The sequence below is a fragment of the Malus domestica genome, chromosome 15 (assembly GCF_042453785.1).
Source record: "Malus domestica chromosome 15, GDT2T_hap1".
NCBI lineage: Eukaryota > Viridiplantae > Streptophyta > Magnoliopsida > Rosales > Rosaceae > Malus > Malus domestica.
Window position 1 is genome coordinate 27,802,749 of NC_091675.1, and position 26,654 is coordinate 27,829,402.

The following is a 26,654-nucleotide window of genomic DNA, read 5'->3' on the forward strand; positions in this document are numbered from 1 at the left end:
AAATCGAGATTATGCCCACTATAATTACCAAATCAATTCCTTCCCAATGCAAGTTTTGAAACATCCCCATGTTCATTATGACACGAAAGTGGGTCCACGTCCTTTCTTCCCTCACCAAAATGACCGTAAAACCCTCATCCATTCCACTATTGTGAATCACGCCCAAACTGTAAAAATTGCATATGGTCAGGGTTATAAAAGTAAAGCAGAAAATTCTAATTTCCACCCCCAAAGTGTCGGTTCCTAAACACATACATCCACGTGTCAGCTAGATGAAGGCGTAAGCCAGACAAAGGGACCCCAACGACTGCCGTAGATCATGGCGCACTGTAGCATCTTTGGCTCCACTAAACCGATTATGCACTCTACACTCCCCCGCTTAAACCCTTCTGCTAACAAGTCCACAATAGAAGCTGTAACCCTTATTCAGTGGCTGCAAAACGACACCGTTAAGAACCCAACCCTGTCGCATTTTCCATTTCCAATACTCTCTTCTGAGCTTCCTCCAATGTCGAAACCCTATGCCAGAACCAGGCCTTCTTCCTGGGTCGCCGACAGCCTGCTCTTCTTCGGCGGCGCATTTCTCGCTCTTCTCCTCCTCCTCACTCTCTGGACCTTCGTAAGCCCTTCTTCCATCCCCAATTTCAGTCGGACGGTAACTCCGCCGCCGACCGCCGCCGAACCTGATCAATGCGCCGACGACGATAACCTGCGCCGGGACCCGACGAACCAGACCTTCTACGACGACCGGGAGGTCCGGTACACGCTCGGGCAGCCGGTTCAGGACTGGGACGAGAAGCGGCGGCAGTGGCTGCTGCACCACCCGTCGTTGGCGGCGGGAGCCGAGGGAAGGATTCTGATGGTGACGGGATCCCAGCCTTCCGCTTGTCGAAATCCTATCGGCGATCACCTGCTATTGAGATTCTTCAAGAACAAGGTGGATTACTGTAGAATCCACGGGCACGAAATCTTCTACAACAATGCGTTGCTGCACCCGCGGATGGGGAGATACTGGGCCAAGCTCCCCGTAATCCGGGCCGCCATGGTGGCCCACCCGGAGGCCGAGTGGATCTGGTGGGTCGACTCGGACGCGTTGTTCACCGACATGGAGTTCAAGCTCCCGCTGGACCGATACAAGAACCACAACTTCGTCGTCCACGGGTGGACCCACCTCGTCATGGAGACGCACAGCTGGACCGGGCTCAACGCCGGCGTGTTCCTAATCCGGAACTCCCAGTGGGCCATGGACTTTCTCGAGGTGTGGGCCAGCATGGGCCCGCAGACTCCGGACTACGAGAAATGGGGGGAGACCCTCCGGTCAACGTTCAAGGACAAGGCGTTCCCGGAGTCGGACGATCAGACGGGTCTCGCTTACTTGATATACAAAGAGAGGGACAAATGGGCGGACAAGATTTATCTGGAGAGCGAGTACTATTTCGAAGGGTACTGGGCGGAGATCGTGGGGACGCTGGATAAGATCGAGGCCAGGTACGCGGAGATAGAGAGAGGGGAGGAGGACAGTGCGATGCGTTTAAGGAGGCGGCACGCGGAAAAGGTGAGCGAGCAGTACGGTGTGTTTAGGGAGGAGTACTTGCGTGAGGCCGGGTATGGTAAGGGAAGCTGGAGGAGGCCGTTCGTCACGCACTTTACCGGATGCCAGCCTTGCAGCGGGGCCCACAATGAAATGTACTCCGGGGAGTCGTGCTGGGACGGGATGCGGAAGGCGCTGAATTTCGCGGATAACCAGGTGCTCCGTAAATATGGGTACGTGCACCCGAGCACAGAGGATCGTGCGGCCACTCCGGTGCCGTTTGATTACCCGGCCGAGTTTTGAAAAGGTGCGCATTAGCATAGAGCTTTTGTTTGATTGCTTTTTTGCTTTTGGCTTTTGGTTGTTCTGCTTTTGGTGGTTTGGCTTTTGTAAAGCTGAATTAATTAATTAATTAATTAGCTAAATTATGGTTGATTGGAGTATGATGAGATGAAAGCAGTTGACTTATCGTTGACTAAATTCTATACATGGCACCTAAGAAGGTAACTAAAATATTGGATGTTTGTTCTGAGTTTGGAAGTTAAGTTGCCCATGTCAAAGGTATGTAGGGCAGCTGTTGATGATGATGACATATTGGGAAAAACCCTAATGAAATCAGGATAAATATAATTGTTTTTTTAATGGGAAATTTAAGACTTGTAAGTTAGATCAAACACGGTAAGAAACACATTTATTTTTGTTAATTTCTCATGATTGTTTTATTAGGGTTTTTGTGTCACATAGGTACCTTACCTACCCCTTTTTATTTTGGCATTGTATCAATTCATTCAAAACGATAGCATCTACACTCAGAGAGTGAGCTAAGCCTTACAATTTCTGGCCATAATAATGTGGTTTAACTTCACATTTAGCGAAAATCGAACTTAAGATCTCTTACTAACAAATGAAGAGAAAACCACTAGACTACGTACTAAGTAGCGAGAGACTTGCTTCTTAATCAGAAATATTGACAGATTTGCATAATTAATTACTTTATTTTGGGGCATTTCTAGATAGAGTTTGGTGGATTCAAAATAAATGGCTTTATTAAAGTTTATGATTTTTTTTTTCCTTCATGTTTTGATGGCATGCAGATGGCAGGAGCTTATATGGAGGAGGCACTTTCACGTCACGTAGGAGACACTTTAATCTCTATTTTATGTTGAGATTTTCTTCTACATTATTTATCCCCCTCCTACTTCTTACTCCATTTACATACATACATATATATATATATATATTGGAGATGTATATATAAGTTATGAGTGCATCTCTCCCTTCCCTTTCGCCTCTGATTTCTTTGGATGTACTTCTAGTAAATTCACATATCACTATGCAATAAATTTGGTTCACAAAAATCGCAAGCTCCCACAACTTACAACATTTTTAACATTGTAGCCGAAATTTAGCAATACCAAGACTTGTGCCAAAGAACTAACTAGCTCTTAATTCATTTGTACATGTTTTAAGTTTGAAACACCCCGCTCTCTTCCCTTTGCTATAACAAGAAAAAAAAAAATACAAGAAAATGAAAAAACTTAGATGCGACGAACGTAGGACATCAAATGACATTGCACAAAACTGGCAAGTGGCAACGGTACAACTCCTGATCAATGTTCCTGTTCGATATCTAGGATTAGAATGCATTGCCACTTAGTACTACGGTCTAATGATATTCTTCTTTACTTGTAAGTGAGAGATCTTATATTCAACTCTTGCCAAAGACAAATTTGAATCACATTATTGCTTGCTCATTGTGAGGCTAAGTTTTCTTTATTAGTAAATTACTCCTTTTATTAATCCCCTCAAAATAGTAGATTATTAGTAATAAGTTTTCTTTATTATAATTTGAAAGTCGCATTTATTTCTTCATCCAACATCCAAAATAAGTTTTGCGTACCAAATCGAATCGAACCCATAATTGCGGTGGAAGATTGAGTAGAAGAGTGTCAAACCCATAGGCAAACCAAACAATGAAGTTGCTAAGCCGATGGTTAAAATGTTAATTAGGTAGTCCACTAGCGCTTCAACAATAGTGTTCAACCGAGTTACAGTGCTGTCGCTAGATGGTACACAACGTCAGGTTGTCTGCGGCGTTTTTGGAGGCAATCAGTTGTTCACGCCGTTTCTCAAATATCTTCATACCGATCCCATCCCAGGTATGTCGTTTTTGCCAAAGTTTAACAAAATGTATGGAACGTATGGAACGTAGGCCACATCCAGTGTGCTGAAAATCTCACGTCAGATAACAGTAGCACCACGCCCGGGCAAGTTTCCACTGTTATCTGACCTGGGATTTTCAGTTTCATTTTCCAACAATTCAGTGAAAGAGAATGCCATTCTCTAAAGCTAGCCGCAGTTTTCAGTTTCAGTATGATTTTAATACAATGCAGGAGAACGAAATCTGTGATGGGAAAGAGAGAATTCCATGACAGTAATGTAGGTCAATAACATAATTCCTGTATGCAATTCAACACTTAAGTGTACAAACCAATACAAATCATTCATGTAAGCAACATTGAATAGTTTAATATTTGCCCTTCCTTTCAAACTTGCTCTCTTTCTCTAGCCTGCTTCTTTGCCTTCCTCCTTTGCTTTACTTTGTTCTGATTACTGCAAGCGGGTGGCTCATCTCCTGAACAAATGCAGCCTCACGTTAATTTTCGGAGCCGTTTGATAACCATTTCCTTTTCGGTTTAAAAAAATTTGAAAACTGATGACAAAATGGTTATTAATGCCCTTCAATTTGTTACATAAACTATCAACAGAAATATGTCAACTTTCTAACCTGGTTCCTCAGTGACAGCAGCGCCAGGTTTCTCAGAGGCATTACGTCGAACACCTTGTGCTTCATTGTCACATTGATCGGTTGCTGAAGGTAATAGAGGCCCAATAATTTCCCTACGGCGAGAAGCATCTTCCTTGAGCTTCTTCTTACGGAGTCTCTTCCTCTGAGCCCTTGTAAGTCTCTGAGCCTCACTTTCGTCATTGCCGTAGTCTTCGCTGCTCGTTGCTGAAGACCCACTTTCCCCTAAGCCGTCTGCTTCAAAGTCTTCGCCTAAAATGCTCAACGGTACGTTTCCAGGCTCATCTTTTGGCTGTAAAAACAATCCATGTTTACTATAAAAAAGTTGCAGAGAAACTGTAAAATCCGAGAGAGAGAGAAAGAGAGAGTACTGGAGGTGATGGAGGAGGATGGAGCATGTTGAGGACGGCTTCATGCAGCTTGCGTCGCTTCTCCTCCCTTAGCATTTTTTATGGAATAAGGGGACCAAAAGGAACCCAATTGGTCCAATTCCTTGCTTCGTTTAGATGTTAGTTAACTTAACCTTTTGAGTTTGACGAAGAAAGTTTGCCTGCCACACCTTTTTTTTATTCACAAGTTATAGTTGACACTATTTTAGGGGAGCAACTTAGTTTTTATAAAATGTAGTGCCAAAAATGTACACATATAGTCATATCAATATCTCAGAATACCATAACTGACAGTGCCATTTAAAAAAAAAAAAAAAAAGATTAAAATATGAGTGCAATCTTAGTGCAAGAAGTAGACACAATGTCCTTATTCACTAACATCATCAACGTCTACTTTAGTAGTATAACGTTGCTTTGCAAATTGTAATTGCAGCTTTCAATTAAGAAGATTTTTAACATCTAAAACAAATTGAAGCTACATCCACATCCAAGTACTCTTTATGTCCATAGAGTTGTATATTTACAAATTTATTGAACACCATTCCTTATTCAAATGAGTCAATTGTTGTAAGCTAAACCAAAAACCAATCAAGCAATAAACAAAACACGACGATTTTAGAGTTCCTCCAATATAGGAGTACCTTTCTAACAACAGAAGCTTTATTGATTACCAACAAATACAAGAGAATTCACAAACACAAAGTGTTTTTAAGTATACAAACTTATGCCTCTCACAACTTTCACACTCAAAACTCTATCCCACATCCATCTATTTATACTAATAGATGTCATAGGTTTACACAAAGTCCCTAGATTATAGGAAACCAAATCCATACTAAAACCAAATCCCAAACCAACTAGGAAACACAAATCCAAATATCTTGTGTCTAAGATATCCTAATCCTTGTTTGATTCTTGTTTTAGTTTAGGCATGTTGATTTAATGCCAAATCCAACAATCTCCACCTTGGCATGAAATCTATAGCGAGGCATCAAACAACTTCCGTTGCTCCACCATATCGCAAGATCAAACTTGCTTCAACTACACCAAATCTAAGCAGTTCTCGAACTTAGCTGCATTAACCACCTTTGTCAACATATCAGCTGAATTATCTTCTGTAGCAACCTTTTTTAAACGAATTTCACCTTCAGCTACCACTTCTTTCACAAAATGATATTGTACATCAATGTGCTTAGTCCTAGCATGATGTACCTAATATCTGGCCAAATAAATGGCACTTTGGCTGTCACAATATACATCCAACTTGTGTTGTTCTACATCTAAATCTCTAACAACCCTAGAGTCCACATTGCTTATTTGATAGCTTCAGCGATTGCCATGTATTCTACTTTTGTGGTTGATAGTGCCACCGTTGGCTGTAATATTGATCTCCAGCATATAGGACCCTTTGCCATAATAAACACATACCCAGTCGTCGATCTTCTCTTGTCTAAGTCTCCAGCAAAGTTTGAGTCCACATATCCAACTGAGAACTTATCAATTTCTTCATCACATCTTTCAAAACAAATACATTTGTCCCTCGTTCCATGTAAATACCTTAGTATCCACTTAGTAGCATTCCAATGCTCTCTTCCAGGATTGTGCATGAATCTACTAACAATTTCAGTTGAGTGTGCTATATCACGACGAGTACACGCCATAACATACATTAATCCTCCAACCAAATTAGCATATGGAATACCATCCATCTTCATCTTTTCTTCATCAGTTTTGGGACATACCTTACACCATGCAATTCTCGAATCACACCATTATGATGCTTGATCATGATGCTTCCAATTCCTTGAGTTGTATATGGGTTATCATCTCCCATATACACAGTTCCATTCATAACTTTGAAGCTTGAAAACCAACGTCTTTGAGAAGTCATGTGATGAGTACAACCTATGTCGAGCACCCACTCTTTCATATAATCCACAGTGCTCGATGCAGTTAGGGCATAGACAAGTTCCTCATTCTTGACTTCAACCATATTTGCTTTTGAGTCATCCTTCTTCTTTCTAGTCTTTTGTTTGATTTTAGGGCAGTCATTCTTCCAGTGTCCTTTTTCATGACAAAAAGCACAATCATCTTTGTCCAAGAACTTCCTATTCTTTGAGACTTCTCTAGTATGAGACCTACTATTTTTCCTGTACAAACTTTTATTTTCTTTAGATCTCTCTCTCTCTCACAATCAAAGCTTCAAAGTTATTCCTTTCTTGCATGTCAAGGTGTCTCACCTCATGATTCATAAGAGCACTTGAGATTTCATCATACTTAATTATCTCCCTGCCATAAATCCAAGTAGTCACGAAAGGCTCATAGGATTCAGGCAATGAGTTCATCAGGATCAAGGCCTTGTCTTCATCTTTGATTATCTCTTCAAGATTTGCCAATTTAGCTAGAAGCTTGTTAAACTCTTCTAGATGGCCAATCATCTTCGTGCCTTCTTTGTACTAGAACCTGTACAACTTGCTCTTGAGATGCAGTGGATTCTCTGCACTCTTCTTCATATATTTTGTCTCCAATGCAACCCATAATTCTTTCGCAAAAGGTATGTTCATCACACCATACTCTGTTGCTTTCCCAAGCATAGCCGAATTGTAGAACATGCATGAGCATTCAATCTTTCCCATTCTTCTTTTTTCATATAAAACTGCATGTCACCTAATACAACAACCAAACCTTGTTGTATCTGGACATCTCGAACCTCACACTGCCACATAGCAAAGTTGTTCGTTCCATCAAATTTCTCAATTTCAAACCTAGCAATTTGAACCGTCATTTTGGTTTCACTAGTACGAAACTTTTCTTCAACATCATCACTACTGGTGGAATCACCAATCTTTGTCATTGCTTGATAGTCACAACCCACGTAAGAACCTAAGCTATTGATACCACTTGTTGTAAACTAAACCAAAAACCAATCAAGCAATAAACAAAACACAACAATTTTAGAGTTCATCCAATATAGGAGTACCTCTCTAACAACGGAAACTTTGTTGATTATAACAAATACAAGAGAACTCACAAACACAAAGTGTTCTCAAGTATACAAACTTATGCTTCTCACAACTTTCACACTCAAAACTCTATCCCACATCCATCTATTTATACTAATAGATGTCATAGGTTTACACAAAGTCCTTAGAATATAGGAAACCAAATCCTATACTAAAACCAAATCCCAAACCAACTAGGAAACAAAAATCCAAATATCTTGTGTCCAAGATATCAAATCCAACATCAATATCATGAAACATCTAGGAAAAAACATGGTCCTATTGGCAAAACAGAAGAAAAAGTACTTCCTGGGGAGAACATATTTTAAGAACATTCCCAACATTCAAAGTGCTTTTTGGGAGATCCACCTTTTGAACATGACAAAGCACTCCTTAGGCTTATATTCTGGAGCTGTGTATACTCCTCCTTTAACAGTTGCAAACATAAAGTTGTTTGAATATTTAGTTGAGTATCTGCAGGCAGCAAACAATATAACATATAACACAGTAAAGGAGAATTCAACTCGCAATTTCGTACCTCTACGAAGTGTGAAGCTTTGTTCTAATTAAACCATACTTGACACGAAGTCAATACTCAAAACCTACCTTGCAACTTCACCAGCAACCAGCCACGGTCTCCAGTGATCCATGATGGTAAGGTTCAGAGACCTAAGGCCATCTCCAACCTAAGGGTCCAGAGGGCCAAATGGCCAAAAATAGCCTTAAAACCGTCTCCAACCGAGGGCCAGGCCAAAGGGCTTGTGGGCCCCACTGGACAAAAAGGGCCAAAGGGCTAACCGGCCGGCCCAAATGAGCCAGCCAACCCCGGGTCGGGCTGGAATTCAAAAAGCAACAGTCAGCTAGCCGTTATGTTTGAAATTTTCTTTTTTACAAAATTTGTTTAATAATGGCCCATAAATTATGTTTGCTTGAATGTTTGGATGTTCTTTTTATAGGCTTTAGAGCTTGCTCAAATCCCTCCCATAGCCGATGTGGGACTCTCACCCACTTCCATTTTTTTTTTCTACTTCCTCTCCCACAGCCGATGTGGGACTCTCTGACCCACTTCCTTTTTTCTTTTATTTTTTATTTTTTATACTCTAAATAAAACCTCTCACATTTGACTTGAAATATATAAGTTGTATTTTTTAAATTTTAGTTGTAGTTTTTAATTTTTAGTTGTATTTTTAAAATTTTAGTTGTAGTTTTTAAATTTAAGTTGTAGTTTTTAAATTTAAATAATAAATTATGTTTGGCCTTATAGCCCTCGGTTGGAGATGGTTTTTCTTGACAGGGCTAAAATGAGCCCTATGGCCCTCAATTGGAGAAGGTAAGAAATATGGTCATGCACTGTTCATTAAAATATTAATTTCTTGAATGGTCAGAGGGCTCGGAGATGGCCTAATCCACCCTAGGGTTCCGAGGTAGGGTACAGTCATGTTGGTCACCACTGCATAAACACACTGATCGGGCAATTAGGCCTTAGTATATATATACCATACACGGTAATTAAACTTTCAGAGGATGTTCACTACATGAGAAGGAACAAGTAACAAAACCTATATATTAGAGTTCGATACCCTCGGTTGTTGAGCGATAGATGATAACTAACCACATTCTGGAAATATTTTCTGCATGGCAAGCTGCTGCTATTGCATCTTAGTAACTCCTTTAGTGCATTCCCAAAAGTAATTATATGAAATGTCATCAGTTTTGGTTACATCAGATTATTTTGTGGTTGGTGATCAACATTCACTTACTTTGTGAATGCGAAGCACCTTTTGAACGTTAACATCATTTGCCCAAACATGGAGCAACAAATTCTCGTAAAACTGCGACAAAGAGGAGAAAGCCCTCATATTTCTGAAGCAGCCTGCTCATTGGAGCTACTAGTGGTTGTATAGAAGATGAGAATTTACCCTGCTCCCAAATTTAGGAAAACCAAGTCCTTGAAACTTTGGATTAATGCTCGTTTGCATCGAGTTGAGTTTAATATGCGACTCTTCCGACCTTTCCAGGAGAGCTTTTTGGTGGTCAGCCATCTTACTATATGCACCAGAGATTGGTCTACACTGAGGCTCCAAGATGCATTCATGATTTATTTTTTTAGTCAACTGCAAAGGCAAACAAAATGGCCCGAAATTCGTTTGAATTGGAATAGGAAAAAGAATATATACGTACATATATAAAAAATTTATGTATTTCCCCACCATTGTGATAGCCTAGAGATCTTTTGCACATTGTTTATTGCTTTGGTTGATTCCTCTGTATTGTCCTTTACAATTCTTTTTTGCCGATTGAGAAATGCATGCTGTCATTTAGATGTTCATATTGCAAACATAGCATGTGCCAAAACGGTAGATGGAAACTAGTGTAGATGCATTCTTGGATGATGTATTTGAGAATATAGCTAGTGAAGAGATTGTTTTAACCACCTTGTAAAGTTCATCAGGTATAAGTACCTGGCGATGGGCCATCTGTGACCCGTGCATTATCATCACTATTTGTATCTGTCAATGGGTTGCTGAGTAAATAACCCTGGAAAATTTTCTATAATTGTTAGGCCTCCGGAGTAATGAATTTCGAATGCCTGTAATAAAAGTTAAAAGTTGGTCCTAGCTTGAACAAATATTTTGAAATTAATTGTTGGTATCCTTTTGGCTTCAATACCTGTAACAAGCTAGGTAATACGTTATAAGTTCTTAGACTACATTCAATTACAGGCGTTATATTATATCATTTGATTAGGGTTGAATGTGCACCATTACTCTTTGCTATTATTTTAGCTAGAACTGGAATAATCATGCCACATAACGAGTCACTGCCAATGTAGAATGGAATTGAAATGAATTTAGGGTGACTGATCAACTACTGTATGATGTATAAGAAAATCACAATAGACACAACGTGAATCTAGTTGATGAAACACAGATCTTAATGTGCATATATAAGTCTGGGTGCTTGTGTTTGCATATCATAGTGATGCAATTGTTGTTGTGTCAATTACCTTTGTGAGGAAGCTATACATATGATCAACAAACAATATATCGTTGGATCCTTGGGTGCTCCTTGAATACGAGAACCCAGTGCCAATAGGGGCATCAACAAATAGAAGCTGGAAACCTAATTAACGCATCATGATTACGTCGAAAACAACATTAGGAAATTGTAGCAACAACAACAACCCAAGGATTAATAAAGACAATTAACATACAATCGTTTACAACATATGATCTTAAATGCCTTTTGTTAGAATCTAGAGAGAGATCCAGTAAGAAAGATAGAGAGAAAAGAGAGAAATGAAATTATGAATTTTCATTACTTGAATAATGTTACACTTTTCGTATATATACCATCATTTACATATAGGATGACTACCTAACTTATTAACTAAGTAAGGTATAACAAACTTCTCACAACAACTCTAACAACACTTACTTAGCATCATTTACATTACTACCCTTAATATCCCCCCTCAAACTAAGCTAAGGTAGCCGAAGAGAAAGTTTGTCTCGGAGAAATAGGAACCGATCATTGGATAATGTTTTAGTGCAAATATCTGCAGTTTGATCCTGTGTACATACAAAGTGCATTGTGATAGAATTTGCCAAAACTTTCTCCCGAATGAAGTGGTAGTCAATCTCCACATGCTTGGTTCGAGCATGAAAAGGAGGATTCTTAACAAGATATATAGCAGATATGTTGTCACACCAAAGTTTAGGAGGACAGGGAAGAACAAGACCAACATCTACTAACAATTTGCAAATCCAAGTTAACTCAGCAGCAGTGGTAGCTAAAGATCAGTATTCTGCTTCAGTTGATGATCTAGCCACGGTGGGTTGTTTCTTAGCACTCGAACGTATAAGTGAATCACCCAGAAAAATACAGAAACCACCTGTGGATCGCCGATCGATAGTGCAACTGGCCCAATCTGCATTTGAAAAACTATGAATACTAAGAGGTGCATAACATTTTGGAAACCAAAGACCAAGAGAAATAGTGCCCTTCAAATATCTGAAAATGCATTTAACAGCCTGGAAATGAGATTCTCGTGGACATTGCATGAACTGATAGACAAAATTTACTGCAAAGGACAAATCTGGTCGAGTCCAGGTTAAGTATTGAAGCCCTCCAACTAAGGATCTGTATTCGTCTGGATAGGACAGTAATGGAGAAGAGTGATCCAATTTAGCTGTGCTCAGTGAGTGACATAGGGTTTAGCACCCTCTATGTGTGCCTTCTTGAGAAGATCCAGTATGTATTTAGTTTGAGAGATGAATATGCCCTTGGAAGATCTCTTGACCTCAATGCCTAAAAAATAATGAAGTGGTCCCAAATCATTAACAGGAAATAACTCACAAAGTTGAGAAATCACAGTTTTACATGCTGCAGAATCTGGTATTGTAACTAAAATATCATCAACATACACCAAGACATATACCACTGAAGCATCTTTCTTGATAAATAAAAAATGGTCATTTTGAAAGCCAAAGATTCCAATAGAGTGTAATGCAGCTGTTAACTTGGCATACCAAGCTCTGGGAGCCTGTTTTAGGCCATACATAGACTTATGCAATTTACAAACATGCTGTGGTTGAGCAGGATCTTCAAACCCGGGAGGTTGAACCATGAAAACAGACTCAGTGAGATTTCCATGCAAAAATGCATTACTAACATCTAACTGGTTGATAAACCAATCAAATTTCGTTGCTAGAGTTAAGAGAAGTCAAATGGTAACTGGTTTTGCAACCGAACTGAAGGTTTCATTGTAATCCAGACCTTGTTGCTGATGAAATCCTTTAGCAACAAGACGTGCTTTATACCTGTCAATTGAACCATTAGGCTTTCTTTTAATACAGAAAACCCATTTACACCCTACCAAGTTTTGAGAGGAATCAGAAGGTACCAGAGACCATGTAAGTAGAGCATTGAACTCCTCATGTACAGCTTGCCTCCAGTGCAAGTGTTTAGATGCTTGAAGATATGTGGAAGGTGTGTAATTAGGAGATAGATGAGATGGGAGAGGATGTTTAGTTGTTAAAAGAGCCTTAGGTTTGAAAATGCCAGACTTAGACCTAGTGGTCATAGGATGAATATTAGTTATAGGGGGATGCGGGTGAATAGGGGATGAGGTAGGTAAGGGATCTGCAAGTGAGATAGTAAGTGAAGTAGATAAGGAATTGGATTGTGAGGGTGAGGGTGAGTTTAATAAAGCAGATGATGAAGAAGGAGTAAAAGAATTAGTAAAGGTCAATGAGGTTGGGATGGATGGGGAATTGGAAATAGGTTGAACTGGAGGAAGATGACTCATAGTGGATTGGTTATGATGAAATGGAAATGTGTGTTCATCAAAGATTACATGTCTGGAGCATCCAAACATCTATAGCCTTTGTGATTTAGGCTATATCCAAAAAATACACAAGGTTTGCTTTTAAGATCAAGCTTAGAGGATGTGTAAGGTTTTAACCAAGGAAAACACCTACAACCAAAGACCTTGAGAGTTGTGTAATCTAGTGGTTTATGAAATAAGAGTTCCCAAGGAGAGGGTTTACCACTAGTGAGCATTCGATTGATGAGATAAAGAGCTGTTGAAAATGTTTCAACCCAATAGATATGAGGAACTTGAGATGTTGCAAGAATAGTCCGGGCAGTTTCAACTATATGCCTGTGCTTTCTTTCAGCACAACCATTTTGTTCTGGAGTATGAGGGCATCTGAGTTGATGAGAGATCCCATGTGTTTTAAAGAAATTAGAGAAGTTGTGATTGACAAATTCACCACCAAAGTTAGATCTCACAGTAATAACCTTGAATCCCAACATGTTTTCAACCACTGATTTGAAATGAATAAATGTACTGAAAGCTTCAGATTTGTACTTCAATGGAAAGAACCAAGAATACTTAGTAAAATAATCAACTAAGAGAAGATAATACCGATATCCATTGACAGAAGAAATGGGCGCAGGACCCCATACATCAATGTGCAATAGCTCAAGAGGTTTGATTGTGTTACAAGAAACAAAGGTAAATGATTTTCGAGAACATTTACCTAAAGCACAATTGGAGCACACAAATTTATTTATCCTATCTAAAAGAGAGATACTAGATTTTGAAGCTAGTTTATTTAAAATCTTGAAAGAGGGATAGCTTAAACGTTGATGCCAGATGCCTTGAGAAGCTTTAGTACTGGTCACATAAGCATGATGATTTCTAGCAATAGAGAGTGCAAGAAAGGGATAGAATCCAACTTTGACAAGGCCTTCAAAAAGCTCCTTCCCCGAAGTGAGATCTTTCACAATGAAGTGAAAGGGATATAGATGAATGGAGCACCAGTTATCAACTATAAATCGATTTGTAGAAATCAAATCTTGTTTCAGATCAGGAACATGCAGCACATTATTCAAATCAAATGTATGAGTAGAAGTATGAAGACTAGAAGAACCAGAGTGAGTAATAGGCAAACCTTTGCTGTCGCCAATATAAAACTGCTCAGGACCATTGTAGGATTCAGGACTTTGAAAATTTGTGTAAGAGTTGGTCATATGAGAACTGGCCCCAGTATCAAGAAGCCATGTTAGAGTAGTGGAAGAAGTGTTTGCCTGAAAGGCTGTCTGTGAATTCTTGTTGCCATAACCAGGATTCATACGATCCGGACAATCAATAACCTCATGATCAAGTTGACAACAAATTTGACATGAATTTTTTCTGTTGAAATTATTAAAATTGGATCTGGAGCCATGATTATTCTTCTGTTGACCTTGGCAAGAGAAATTCGGGCAAGAATTGTAAGAACGAGAGTTATTGGGGCGATACCATGTTATAATCTAGAGAGGGATCTAGTAAGAAAGATAGAGAGAGAAGAGAGAAATGAAATGGTGAATTTTCATTACTTGAATAATGTTACACTTTTGGTATATATACCATCATTTACATATAGGATAACTAGCTAACTTATTAACTAAGTAAGGTACAACAAACTTCTCACAACAACTCTAACAACACTTACTCAGCATCATTTACATCACTACCCTTAATACCTTTATCCATGAGTACGGATTGAGCGCAAAAGTTGGTAAGCTACCATTATACTCAACCATGTTAAACTTTATAGGGCCTTAACAAAAAAAAAAAAAAAAAAATCACAAAATCAGAAGGTATTGCATTGTGAAGGAATTAGAAGCTGGTAAGCACCACAACTTTGAAAATAGACAGTTTATTATACAAAATGTAATTGTTGCTAACTCAAAGGAAACTTACAATGATAATTGTTGCTAAATCTTGTGATGTATAATTGTTTGGGCCCAAAATATTGGTTTGGGCCTAGTTTAGAATTGTTCTCGGTCTAGAGGTTGTGCTTAGGAGTCGCTAGGGGTCATCCGGCTTATGGGCCACATAGCTAAGGCCAACCGTGTCCTATTAGGAGTCCATGGGTGGTTAAATCCTGATACGAGAAGGAGTTTCGACAGGATAAGGATGTAGAAGTTTGGGATTGAATGCGGCCTGATAAGGGGGTTGAGTTCAAAGTCCTAGTAAGAGTAGGAGTGGCCGAGATAAGGTTAGATCGAGGGAAGGAGTTCTTGTCTAAGTATGGTTGTGATTCGATCGGAAGCAGGTTGACTGCTATAAATAGAGGGAGGAGGACATCATTAAAGCCTTATCTAATTTAACACACAAATTGCCCTGCTCAAACCCTTGCTTTCGCGAAACCTTTCAACAACCTTGAGATTTTTATTTTCTTTTTTCGAGACACATCTTTAGGTTGGATAAACAACACTGTGAAGGCAATCGGGGAACATCTTCATTTTAGATAAACAACACTGTTGCCGTAGAATCAGCCGACTGTGAAGCACCTTCAGTTTGGATAAACAGCACTGCGTCGAGGCCGACTAGTTATCTATCCAAGTCTCGGTCGAGAAGGATTTTCGAGTCCTTATTGGTAGAGGTCATCTAATTAGTCTTCTCGGCAAAGTGAGGTGTGATGAATTACTGGGCTCGGTACATTAAACACCGAGTTGTTTATGATTGGTTATTCACAAGTAGGTTTTAAAGTTCGGCATTTTGATGGTCGAACAACTTTCACAATCAAGACGTACATTTGTTTTGAGTACTTGTGCCCATATAGTCTGGTGTCGATTCGGCGTGCTTAAACTTTAACGAATATAATCACTGTGATCGAATTCGGTGCCGACGATTTGTGAACTTTGCAGAACTAGTAGCTTTGTCTTCAAGCTCTAGAACCCAAAGGTCGATAGTGTTCCTTCCTCGGCCGCAGTCGCAAGATTGAGAAGTCAGCCATGCTCTCAATGCAACATCAACATATTTCACTCCTCGGCCAAGCTCAGCCGACGAGTTGGCATGCCTCGCATACAACCGAACGACGTAGTTAGCTCATTAGTTATTCGACATGCAGACCACGTATGCTTGGTAGTTTTTAGGGTCAACAATAAGACTTTGTTGCTGTTGTATCAACGGTGAATAAGAATCCAGGATTCATAAAAAGAACCAGTAGTAATCACATAAGAAACGTGAGTGAGATTAATTTTAGGGTTATTGTTGCTGTGCCTCGGCCCGTAGGAAGCTGCTCAAGCAATGGCAGATTACACAAAGGAATTTGCGGAGCCTACCAATCTGGAAGAAAAATATGTTGGCTACTTTGGTGGCATGGCTATTTATGGCCGAGTATTATGAAAGATTGTATTGAGTACGCAAAGGGTTGTGTACAGTGTCAAATCCATGGGCTTATACAGAGAGTACTGACCAAATCATTACATTCGGTCACCAAATCATGGCTGTTCTGAGGATGGGCCATGGATGCTATCGGTAAAATGACACCATCTTTTGGTGCAGCCAAACATGCGTGGATACTCGTTGCAACAGACTACTGCACCAAATGGGTTGAAGCCAAGTCATATGCCGAGCTAACGTCTAAAGAAGTTTGTAATTATGTTGAAGAAAACATTGTGACTAGATTCGGCGTGCCAGAAACAATCATAACAGATAATGGTATGATCTTTACATCCGACAAATTTAAGGAATATACGGAAAATCTAAAGATTCGACTTGAGCAATCTACGCCTTATTATCCGCAGGCGAATGGACAGGCCGAAGTGAGTAATAAGGTTCTAATCGGTATTCTTGAAAAGATGATAAAAGAGAGGCCAGGTATGTGGCATTTAAAGATAAACGAAACGTTATGGGCCTATCGAACTTCTCTATGGACAACCACTGGAACGACTCCTTACGCGTTGACTTACGAACACGACGCAATGTTGCTAGTCAAGCTAAGTATAAACTCGTTGCAAGTAATTGAACAAAGTAGTTTGTTCAGTGTCGAGTATGATTGGGCCATGAGATAAGAGTTAGAAGATTTATAAGAAGCTCAGCTCGATGCTTATAACTTATTAGTAGCACAAAAGAAGATCACCGAGCGAGCTTACAATCAACGAGTCAGACAAAAAACGTTTAGCGAAGGAGAGTTGGTTTGGCAAATCGTACTACCCGTAGGAATTAAAAACCCCAGGTTCGGCAAGTGGTCGCCGAATTGGGAAGGGCCATTCGTTATTCATAAAGTTCTTGGCAATGGAGCATACCATCTTAAAAATCGAACTAGTGTAGTTCACAAGTTGCCAATCAACGAGAGGTTTTTAAAGAAATATTATCCAATCACATGGGAAATGCAGGAATAAAAGTTCATTCCATTAAATTCGCAAAAAGGTGCACAAATGGAGTGGGTCGATCAGTTACAATCAAATAATTCTAGGGCGATGAAGGTAGGAGAGATTTAAGAACGACCTTCAACTCCAACCACTGCACCTCGCCCATCGTGACCTCAGCTTGCAGATTCCTCTTATCCATCTTTAGCCGTTTGACCCGCCTCACACTAGTCGCGTATTTGGTTAAGCAAAATTTACCGCTTGACTCAAAATCCTTTGCAAGCTTGGAAGCAATTGCAGACCTTCGATTTTAAAGTTTGACAATTTGATGGTTAATGACGGCCAGGGTCTCATTTTTTAACTTTAACACTTCGACCTTTGGATGAATAGCATCTCAAACGACTGTTGTAGCTTTCAAGTCGTCGTCAGCCCGAAGAGCTTTCTCGAAAATACTAAAATATTCTCAGGTCTGTTCCAAGGTAGAAGACGCTTGAGTAATAGCCTCGGTGCTCAATTGACCATTAGTTGCGAGATCGTTTAGACATGAACCCATCGAATCAAGGCCCTGGCACTCGAGAACTTATGAAGCTAAGAGAGACAAGAGCTCTTGCAATCGAACAAGAACAGTCGATTTAGCTGGCTCGGTTGTAGTTGCTGAAGGGCCAGCTGCTCCCGAAGTACTCGATAGGAGAGCATCGAACTTGACTTCCCATGAAGACTGCACATGAAAAGGATTTAGGAAAAAAGAAAATCATAATAGAATATAGCAAAGAGAATTTGTTTTAGACTTGTCGAGAAAAGACTTTGGCCATGTCTCCTGGTTCATTGCTTGAATTGAGAGAACTTAATGGCCAAGCTCAGTGTTTTAGACTGCTTCTTAATTCACGCGGCCAATGAAGGCTATCTATGTTCGACGGCCACTGGGGTGGCCAAGAAATATAGATAACACCCTTCAGCGCATAGAATTTTCGGTGAAATGAATGATTGGGTACCTGACATTTAATATTTTTCTCGGTTCAGACTCGTTATAGCAAAATTAATAATAATAAGTAATCGAGCCTTACAAAAGCTGAAGTCGCCTCAACCATAGGGAGAAGGTCGATAGAAGGAGGTTCAGTTGGTTGAGGGCGACTCGTTGGTAGAATCTCGTCACTATCGTCATCCTGGAACAAAAGAGCTGTTAATACTTTTGAATTTAATAAGAAAAGAAAGTTACCAACAGTATAATCATACCTCTTCTAAAATGATCACTGATTGTTTTGGATTTTTGGGGGGATGTTTCCCGACCGAAGGGGTTGCCTCCCCTAGTACGGGTGCTACGGTCGGCCCTTGAGCTGCAAGTGTTTCGACTAGCGGTATAGCAACAGGTTTGACCGCGACCTCGGGGTCCTCAAGGGTCGGGTGAGCTTGGGTTGCCGGGCTGGTTGAAGATAGCTGTTTCTCTGCTGAAGCATGGACAACAGGAGTAGGAGGGAGGCACTAGGAGCGGTCGCTCTGGTGGTATGGCTGGAGGTAACATGAATCTCCAGTGCTCATTTCTTCGCCAATTTCTTGTCGCGTTTTGAGGGACGAGGGACTTCACCTGCCATCTCGATGTCCGGGCGAGGTTGTTTGCTCGGTGCATTTTGCACGCTGGTTTCATATTTCTTGGAAGAAAAGGCCAATTTTTTCCTGGCCACAGCCAGTGTGATCACATCTGCTTGTTTCAATACTCGACCGCCTGAGAAAGAAAAATCTAATTAGTTAAATTGATTAACTGTTTAAAGAATAAAGGTAGAGATAGCCGTATACCTTGGGACGTCTCTTTGGATTGAGGGGCATAAGTTTTGCTGGGTCGGTCGCCAAAAATTTTGTTGACCACGTTGTTGACCAAGGCATCAAAAAAGTCATGGGTGTATTCTTCCCACCAGTCGCCGAAGGTGTCTGTGCCAAGAGATTCAGGAACAGTTGGTCGAATGAGGAATTTTTTGCACTGTTCCTGAAACTTTTTCTCGGTGTCCTTGCACTCCCTTTTTGAGGAACCAGAGAAGCGTCATTGACTTAGAAGGGAACGGGAAGTAAATAGAGGCATCGGGCAACCTTGGAGGTAACCAAGCTGTCGGGTAACAAAGTGGGGGTGGTAGACTTCCCAACTTGCTCGACGAGCATCACAACCAAGGGGAAGGTCGCGAGTCAACACGAACGACCCCCAGTTTTGACGAAAACCAGCATCTTTACCATCACTCCAGGTTAATGTGGGAAGCCTAATGGAGTAGGGGTATTCCTGACGATAACATATCAAGAATTTATCGTCGGAAAAGACGTTGTTTGAAGACTTCTTCAGCTCGGTGAGGAGATGCTGGTCTAGGAGCCAACTGAAGGTCGAGTGCTGCAGTAAACTAGAAGTTTGGGATTTCTGGCCAAAGTGTGGAGAAATAAACCTGCCGCTAGAGTTGGAATACCCAGAGAGGTCCATTTTGGTACGGGTAGATCTTATTGATGGTCATTTCCGCCAGGCAATGTAAAAGGTTAGCAAGGATAGCCGGACTGAGCGCCAGAGAGTGACCACTAGCCAGGGTTCTGCCACCGGCATATTTTCGACCAAGCATTTATTCAACTTGGTACTGAAGGAAATTTTGTGAAAACATGTTCATTTGAATAACATCTATAGCATGCAATTAACAATTAAAAGGCGGAATCATGCTTGTATGCACTCAAAAACAAAACATTACCCATGAAATTCAAAGCCTAGTAGATTCGTGAACCTTGACTCAACTTAAAACAACATTTGTTAGTTGAGAAATTATACCTTTGTAGATTCCTCTTTGCATACACAAAGGCTAATCACCCAAAGAGAGGGCCTTCATTCCTTGCATCTTAGATCTATGGATTTGGATGGATGAAATGGTTCTCCAAGTTCCCAAAATTGAGAACCTCTAAGTCTCTTCACCAAGGTTAGATTGGAGAAGAAATGAGTGATCTTGGAGTAGTAGGATTGCTAGCTAAACCCTCCAAGGAGGCCAGCCACTTTAGAGAGAAAGGAGAGCTTATGTTCTCATCCTTTCCCCAAAAGAAAACCCTAAATGAATTTTGGCTATAAAGTCATATTTATACCTTAATTCATTGGAGTGGCAAACTTGTAAATAAGTCCAAAACTCACTCCATCTCTAAATGGCCGGCCTTAGGGTATTATTGGGCTAATTGGGCCTTTGTGAATCATTATTCATTAAGTTGTTATACATTTTAAGTCAATAGGCTTGACGTTCGAAGCCCATTGGGCCTTAAGGTCCAAAACTATCCCGAGGTCTTTAACGAACTTATTCGTTTGATTAATTAACATATTAATTAATCCTTGCCATAAATAATTAAACCATTTAATTATTCTTACTCATCTCCATTGTTTCTTCAATCTCCACCTTACACGGTGTACGATCCATTAGGTTCCTTTTAGCGAGGCAGTGGGCGATTAAAACCATTTCAAATCTATTGTGAATTGAAACTTACTTTCAATTCTCCCTTTAGTGATTATACACGTTTAGGGCTTTCACAAACCATGAGTGACACCTAGCAGCATATCATGGTTACCCAAGCTAATCAGAAGAGGTGGAGAACCTATTCAGTTTAGGATTACAAATGCAATACAGTCTTTCTCTAATACAATACTCTTGACCACATTGTTTGGTTTGATAGTTTATTCATGTCTACTATCCAATGTGATTCGTGTGCTTATATGATTACCTTGAATGTGATTTGGAACGACTTCCTAAATCTCATTCATACTCTGGCCAGAGATTCTTAATCATATCATAGAGTATTCTCCTTCAAACAGTTTGAAGGTTAGAGATCCCTTGTTGCACATTCACTTGCCTCTATGACTAAGTGGCTTAACCCCAACTATGCCGTGGACACCCGCGAATGGAGTGACTTTGACATTATCAAAGATCAAGGACCTAACCACAAGACAACTATGATGCCTCAGGTCAAAGGACTACTTTGCATTATCCCAACCATGAGTTCTCATGTGACATGAGTATGAGAACTCTTTGTTGATCGTGTTCAGTGGACTCATTCGCTATTGAGCACCTACGTACTTGTCTTGGTGTCAGTCACACCAATGACTCGAGACCAGTCACTCTCCATGAGAGAAGACACAACACGTACTGATCTTAACAGACTGTCAATGCCCAATTGGCAATCCTATGATCAGGAACGTTTAGGATATGTATACGAAAAAGAATGGTCTCATAAATCTAACTTGTTTAAATTACATTCTCCTAATTACATATTCCTTGGACTTATCATCTAAGCATATAACATTTATATGAGATGGCTTAAAATAATAATCTTTGCGCTTGATATTAAACTAGATTAGTTTAACATGTGAAACGTCCGTAAAGTATCATCACATGATTGGTTTTAGGGCACATTTCCAACAATCTCCCACTTGCACTAGAGCCAATCAGCTTGGTCATCAGTGATGATACCTCTTCTGTAGTCATTTCAAAAATGGCTGAGTAGTAGGCCTAGACAATGGCTATCTATATGTTATCCATAGAAGCAACCTTGAGAATAACGACGTCACCATTATACATGATTCTCAATCATGTGGTTCAGTCTCTCATTTGAGTTCGGATCTTGATGAGACCTTGATTCCCTGGCTTGAGCTATTGCCCTATTAGTGTCGTAGTGTCGGTACACTAGAAACACTTTCTGGTTGGAACCGAATAGAGAGTTCATAAATGAACTTTCCCATCCAAACAACATTGTTGTAAACTTCTATATGGCAATATATTTTGCATTCATAATGGAACACACTAAAGTCATTACTTTTAATGTTTCCATCCAAATATCTCTTTTAGTCATAATAAAGAGATATTTGATTATCTCTTCGATCATAATGAAGAAACATCCAATGATGGATTAGATTCATAATCTAATACGTTTACGCTTCCTTTACATTACTCTAATTCTTCCTCATTCTTGAGGAATCCATCCTTTAGTATTTCTTAAATATTTAAGGACTCACTTGACAGTTGCCATGGTTCTGATCCTAGGCTTGCACTGATATCGTCTTGTACCTTTCCAGGTACAACTCATATCAATGTTTTCATACAATATGAAATACATAAATCACCTTTCTGCGTATGCATAAAGGATTCTATTTCCGCATTATTTCTTTGGGAGTCAAAGGGTACGTTCCCTTTGAGAACAACAACTTCCTAGTCTCACTAGAGTTGTCCTTTTGATTTGAAGTTTGTCATCATATGAGAAACTTCCTAGCATCTCTTGTCTATTATTAGGGATTGATATAATCGAATTATATCTTGAAATATATCATTATAGATTTCTATCCCATGTATTTAGACAATATCTCCCATATACATTCTATTGTTATAGAATGTTTAAAGTCATAACTTTAACGAAGAAGTATTCTTTTCATTTCCAAAATTAATATATCATATATATATTCAAATTTAGGAATTTGATTAACTCCCACTAATCTTTTGTAAACCTAGTAAACAAAAGATTCATTCACATCTTTATGAGAAATCAAACGATTTGATCTTTCTCTCATAGTTTTAGACATATATTATCAAGACTATCTTAATAAAGGTTTCGGAAACCCATATTATGTCCAAACATTGAATCACCATTTAGTTGTAGCTAGCAATTTTCGAATTAATTGAAACCAAGACTACGTTAAAGATGGTTTCTTCCAAGTCAACCAATCTCTTTAATTGTAGTCACCTTAAGCTACCAATTAGCTATGGAGGTTTCATTATTTCGGGTCAAATGGTACTTTACCATTTCCTTGAGTATATATCGTATATACACTCAATGTAGTCATAAGGATGTTCATTCTTATTTCTTTCGAATTAAGAGGTGTAACTCTATGACATAGTCATAAAGTTCAAACCATTCAACTGAGACAGTTTATAAATCCTTCTCGACTACTTTGGAGCTTGTGGTGTAGGAACTAGGTTGTTATATTTGTTGATTATCATCTTGTTTCTCAAAGAACCCATTCTTTGAGTTCTATCTCTTGTTCATTTGCGCTATCTTAGGCAAATCCTAGTGTAGGATTACAATGAACTACCCAACAAACAACATTTGTTAGTTGGTTTATAGAAGTGATATCCAAATGTTAATTTAAGGATATCCACACGATAATTTTAAACAAATATTGCTTATTAGCACACAACCCCAAATCTTAACATGATTAAGATTTGTCTTTCTTTCCAACTACATCTTATGGAGTCATGAAAATTTTGGAAGATCTTCTAATTGACAATCATATTGTCTTAGAAGCATATATCCTATATATGGGTAATTGATAACATCCAACGAACTAAATCTTATTCAAGTTCGTTCTTCTCCTAATGGAGAAATCCATTATCTTATGATGCTATTTCCTTGATATTTTTAAGGAAACTGTTCTAAAGTGTTATCTTTTCTTGGATCAAATCTAAGGAGGCAAATACTTTAGACGTCTTACTCATCAACTTACATTTCTTGAATTCTTTGAAACCTTTTGCAAAGTATTTGGACTTGTGTTTATTCAAAATAAACTATAGTCCAACCGAGAGTGATCTTCGGTGAATGTCATACAACATGAGTAGTATTATGTTGTGGACAAGTGCCACTAACATCTAAGTGAATTAACCTCAACAACTTTGTGATTCTTTCTTCGCCTCTATACAATTTTAATAAGAAGGTGTTGGATCCGGATCTAACGATCCAAAGCATCCATCTATGACCAACTCATAATTTATGTTTTAGAGGTATCACAACTCAGTTGAGATTAGTCACTACCTTGCAACCTTTTGGGTTTTAAGCATCGTTATATTCTAAACAGTTAACACTACTATATCATCTCTACTATAGAGACAATCAATTAGATTACAATAATCTAATCATTCATTAATAAAGAACAATGTTTTGTCAAACAAAACATTCATCCATCCCTTATAGTGATGGAATTAAGTTCCTTAAAATTGGAATGTAAAGACAATCTTTGGTTTTTCCAATTTCTTTGGTAGTTCATATGGGGAAGTAAGTACCATCTTCTTTTGCAGAGATCTACATTTGATTCACGTTCTGAATGTGAAGTACTTTCTCTTCTCTCATTAATCTTCTACTTTTTATTAGCCACACTTTTACAACGATTGTAAAACATAGTTACTAATACGGAATCAAGCATTCTAGTAGAAGAACCAACTGTTTTGAACTATTCAAGAACATTTTACAACACCTTCGAAAGGTGTGTTCTTGACACTTGCAAGACATTTCTTGCAAATACCCCTTCCAATGTCCATCCTTTCATAAAGAAAGTTTGTTCCCTTGGAGTTATTTCGCTTTCTTCATTTGACTTCTCCTTTGACTACAATAGTCATGGTCCCTAAACTCCCACTATCTCTCTTGAAACTTATTTCAATTGCGTTATACACATCAAACGATTTGGAGAGTGTGTGGTTATTGTTCACTATATAGTTTACAATAAACTTAGTGAACCATTTGGATAGGGACACAAAGGTGAAGTCCTTGCTTAGTTTCCGTCTCTAGAAGTGGTGTAACACTTAACACTCAATGATTCGAAATCATCATAAGTCCATGTTGATGGACTATTTTTGTCAACCAACCATTATGTTCTAAACATAATTACAAACTTTCAAGACTTGTTCAAGGCAACTCTCATTTCTTCATACAACAATTTGTAAGTGAAGAATTATGGCACATAAAGTGTCCATGCCTTTGTGCTTTCTTCTTAAGTTCCTTGTTCATGTAACAAAGAAACAAGCACTAATGTTTGCGTTAGTTAAGGGTTGTTCAAAGCAACTCTTATTTCTTCATACAACGATTTGTAAGTGAAGAACTATGACATTAAAAGTGTTGTCCTCTTTATGATAGACTTATCTAACATGTTCTTCCAATGATACATTATCAATAGGAAGATTGTGAGGATTAGACTACTTAGGTACATATACAATCCATTTAAGACAATCTTTGGGATTGTTGTACCAAGTCCGGAAACTAAAGTATTCGGCTTTTCTTAGTCAAGTTTTGGATAGCGTTTGCAAATATATTGATAAACAAATACATAACGAATATAAATTGATTGATTTTAAGCCATTTGATTCGGGTCTTTAAATCAAATAGCACCACCCACTATTTTTGGCAAATTCCATATCCCTCAATGGAATTTGAGAGTTATGTTGAACTCTTAGCGGGGTATGGGAGGCTCACCATTACCAAGCCCACCTCAGAAGAATATCATATTGGCTAGCAACAATAATGATGAGAGGATAACGCTTTAGCCATTTACAACTTTTGTAATTACCCATCTAGTTTGGCCTCTAGAGAATGATGCCTCAGAAGAATATCATATTGGCACCATTGCACTTAGTTAAGTCATTCCCACCATGCTAGTTCAAGTAGGTGTTCAAGAATGGCCTCAGAAGAATATCATATTGACCATACTCGTTGCCTACCTTCACTTCATCATATGTTTATAGGCTTCTCCTGAATGTAAGCACATACTTTGCATACCCCAGAATTGGACGAATACGGTGTATGAGTCACAAACGATTGAAGCCCACCATGGTGGAAGGCCACGAAAGAGTGTTCAAAGCACTCTCACGCTTATCAACTTAATAATAGTTTGGTTGAGGGTTTTAGGTCTCATCATATATATAAACATTCATTTTCATCTTTGATAGGAGCATATTTATGCGACTTAGTTAACATGTTTTCTTGCATTTACTTACTTAGTTATTGCTTATAAGAGTGTTTTAAGCTATTTTCGTGTGTTTGTAGGTCCTAATAACAAAGTTGGAAAGAAAGTGCATTTTGGTGCAATTTGGAGCAATTTTGGGCCAAAATGGATTGCATGCATATGGAGCAAGTGGGATGGACGTTTTTGGTGTTTTAAAAAGGGTTTCAACACATGCAAAAATCTGAATAATGAAGTTGAAGTGTGGAAGTGTGCAGATACATACATTTAAGGAACAATTTGAAAGGAAAAGAAGTGAAAGATGCCATTTGTTGGATTGCTTTACAAGTTGTATTCACATTTTCAGCAACTACAAACATAATTGCAAGCTGAAATGATGCATAGCATGTGTGTAGAGGTGTAAAGTGGCCAAAAGTTGATGTTTGCAAGATGAAATGATGCAAAACATGTGTGTGAAAGTTGTCTAACAGCTAGTACATGTGGAAAAGGGATGGAATACAAGGCAAATGCATCATAAATTGAAGAATGAAGGCACATGGACAACTACAAAGGAGTTGAATTAGCA

General features: G+C 39.0%; 2 protein-coding genes across 4 annotated transcripts; one reads left to right on the top strand and one right to left on the bottom strand.

Moving 5' to 3' along the window:
* On the top strand, nucleotides 1-2,889 carry LOC103425810 (galactomannan galactosyltransferase 1). Its single transcript, XM_008363913.4, has 2 exons — nucleotides 1-1,838; nucleotides 2,626-2,889. The coding sequence occupies exon 1, from the start codon at nucleotides 320-322 to the stop codon at nucleotides 1,832-1,834; it is 1,515 nt and encodes a 504-aa protein (XP_008362135.3). The 5' UTR covers nucleotides 1-319; the 3' UTR covers nucleotides 1,835-1,838; nucleotides 2,626-2,889.
* Nucleotides 2,890-3,960: 1,071 nt separating this feature from the next.
* LOC103425809 (uncharacterized) lies at nucleotides 3,961-8,622 on the bottom strand. Of its 3 annotated transcripts, none has more exons than XM_070813635.1 (5): nucleotides 8,335-8,622; nucleotides 8,098-8,202; nucleotides 4,709-4,887; nucleotides 4,320-4,629; nucleotides 3,961-4,166 (listed from the first exon to the last, which is right to left on the bottom strand). In XM_070813635.1, the coding sequence occupies exons 3-5, from the start codon at nucleotides 4,781-4,783 to the stop codon at nucleotides 4,078-4,080; spliced, it is 474 nt and encodes a 157-aa protein (XP_070669736.1). In that variant the 5' UTR covers nucleotides 4,784-4,887; nucleotides 8,098-8,202; nucleotides 8,335-8,622; the 3' UTR covers nucleotides 3,961-4,077. The 3 variants fall into 3 exon arrangements, with proteins under 3 accessions (XP_070669736.1, XP_070669735.1, XP_008362134.1); XM_070813634.1 differs by having other exon boundaries at nucleotides 4,709-4,896; XM_008363912.4 differs by lacking the exons at nucleotides 8,098-8,202; nucleotides 8,335-8,622 and having other exon boundaries at nucleotides 4,709-5,226.
* Nucleotides 8,623-26,654: the final 18,032 nt, after the last annotated feature.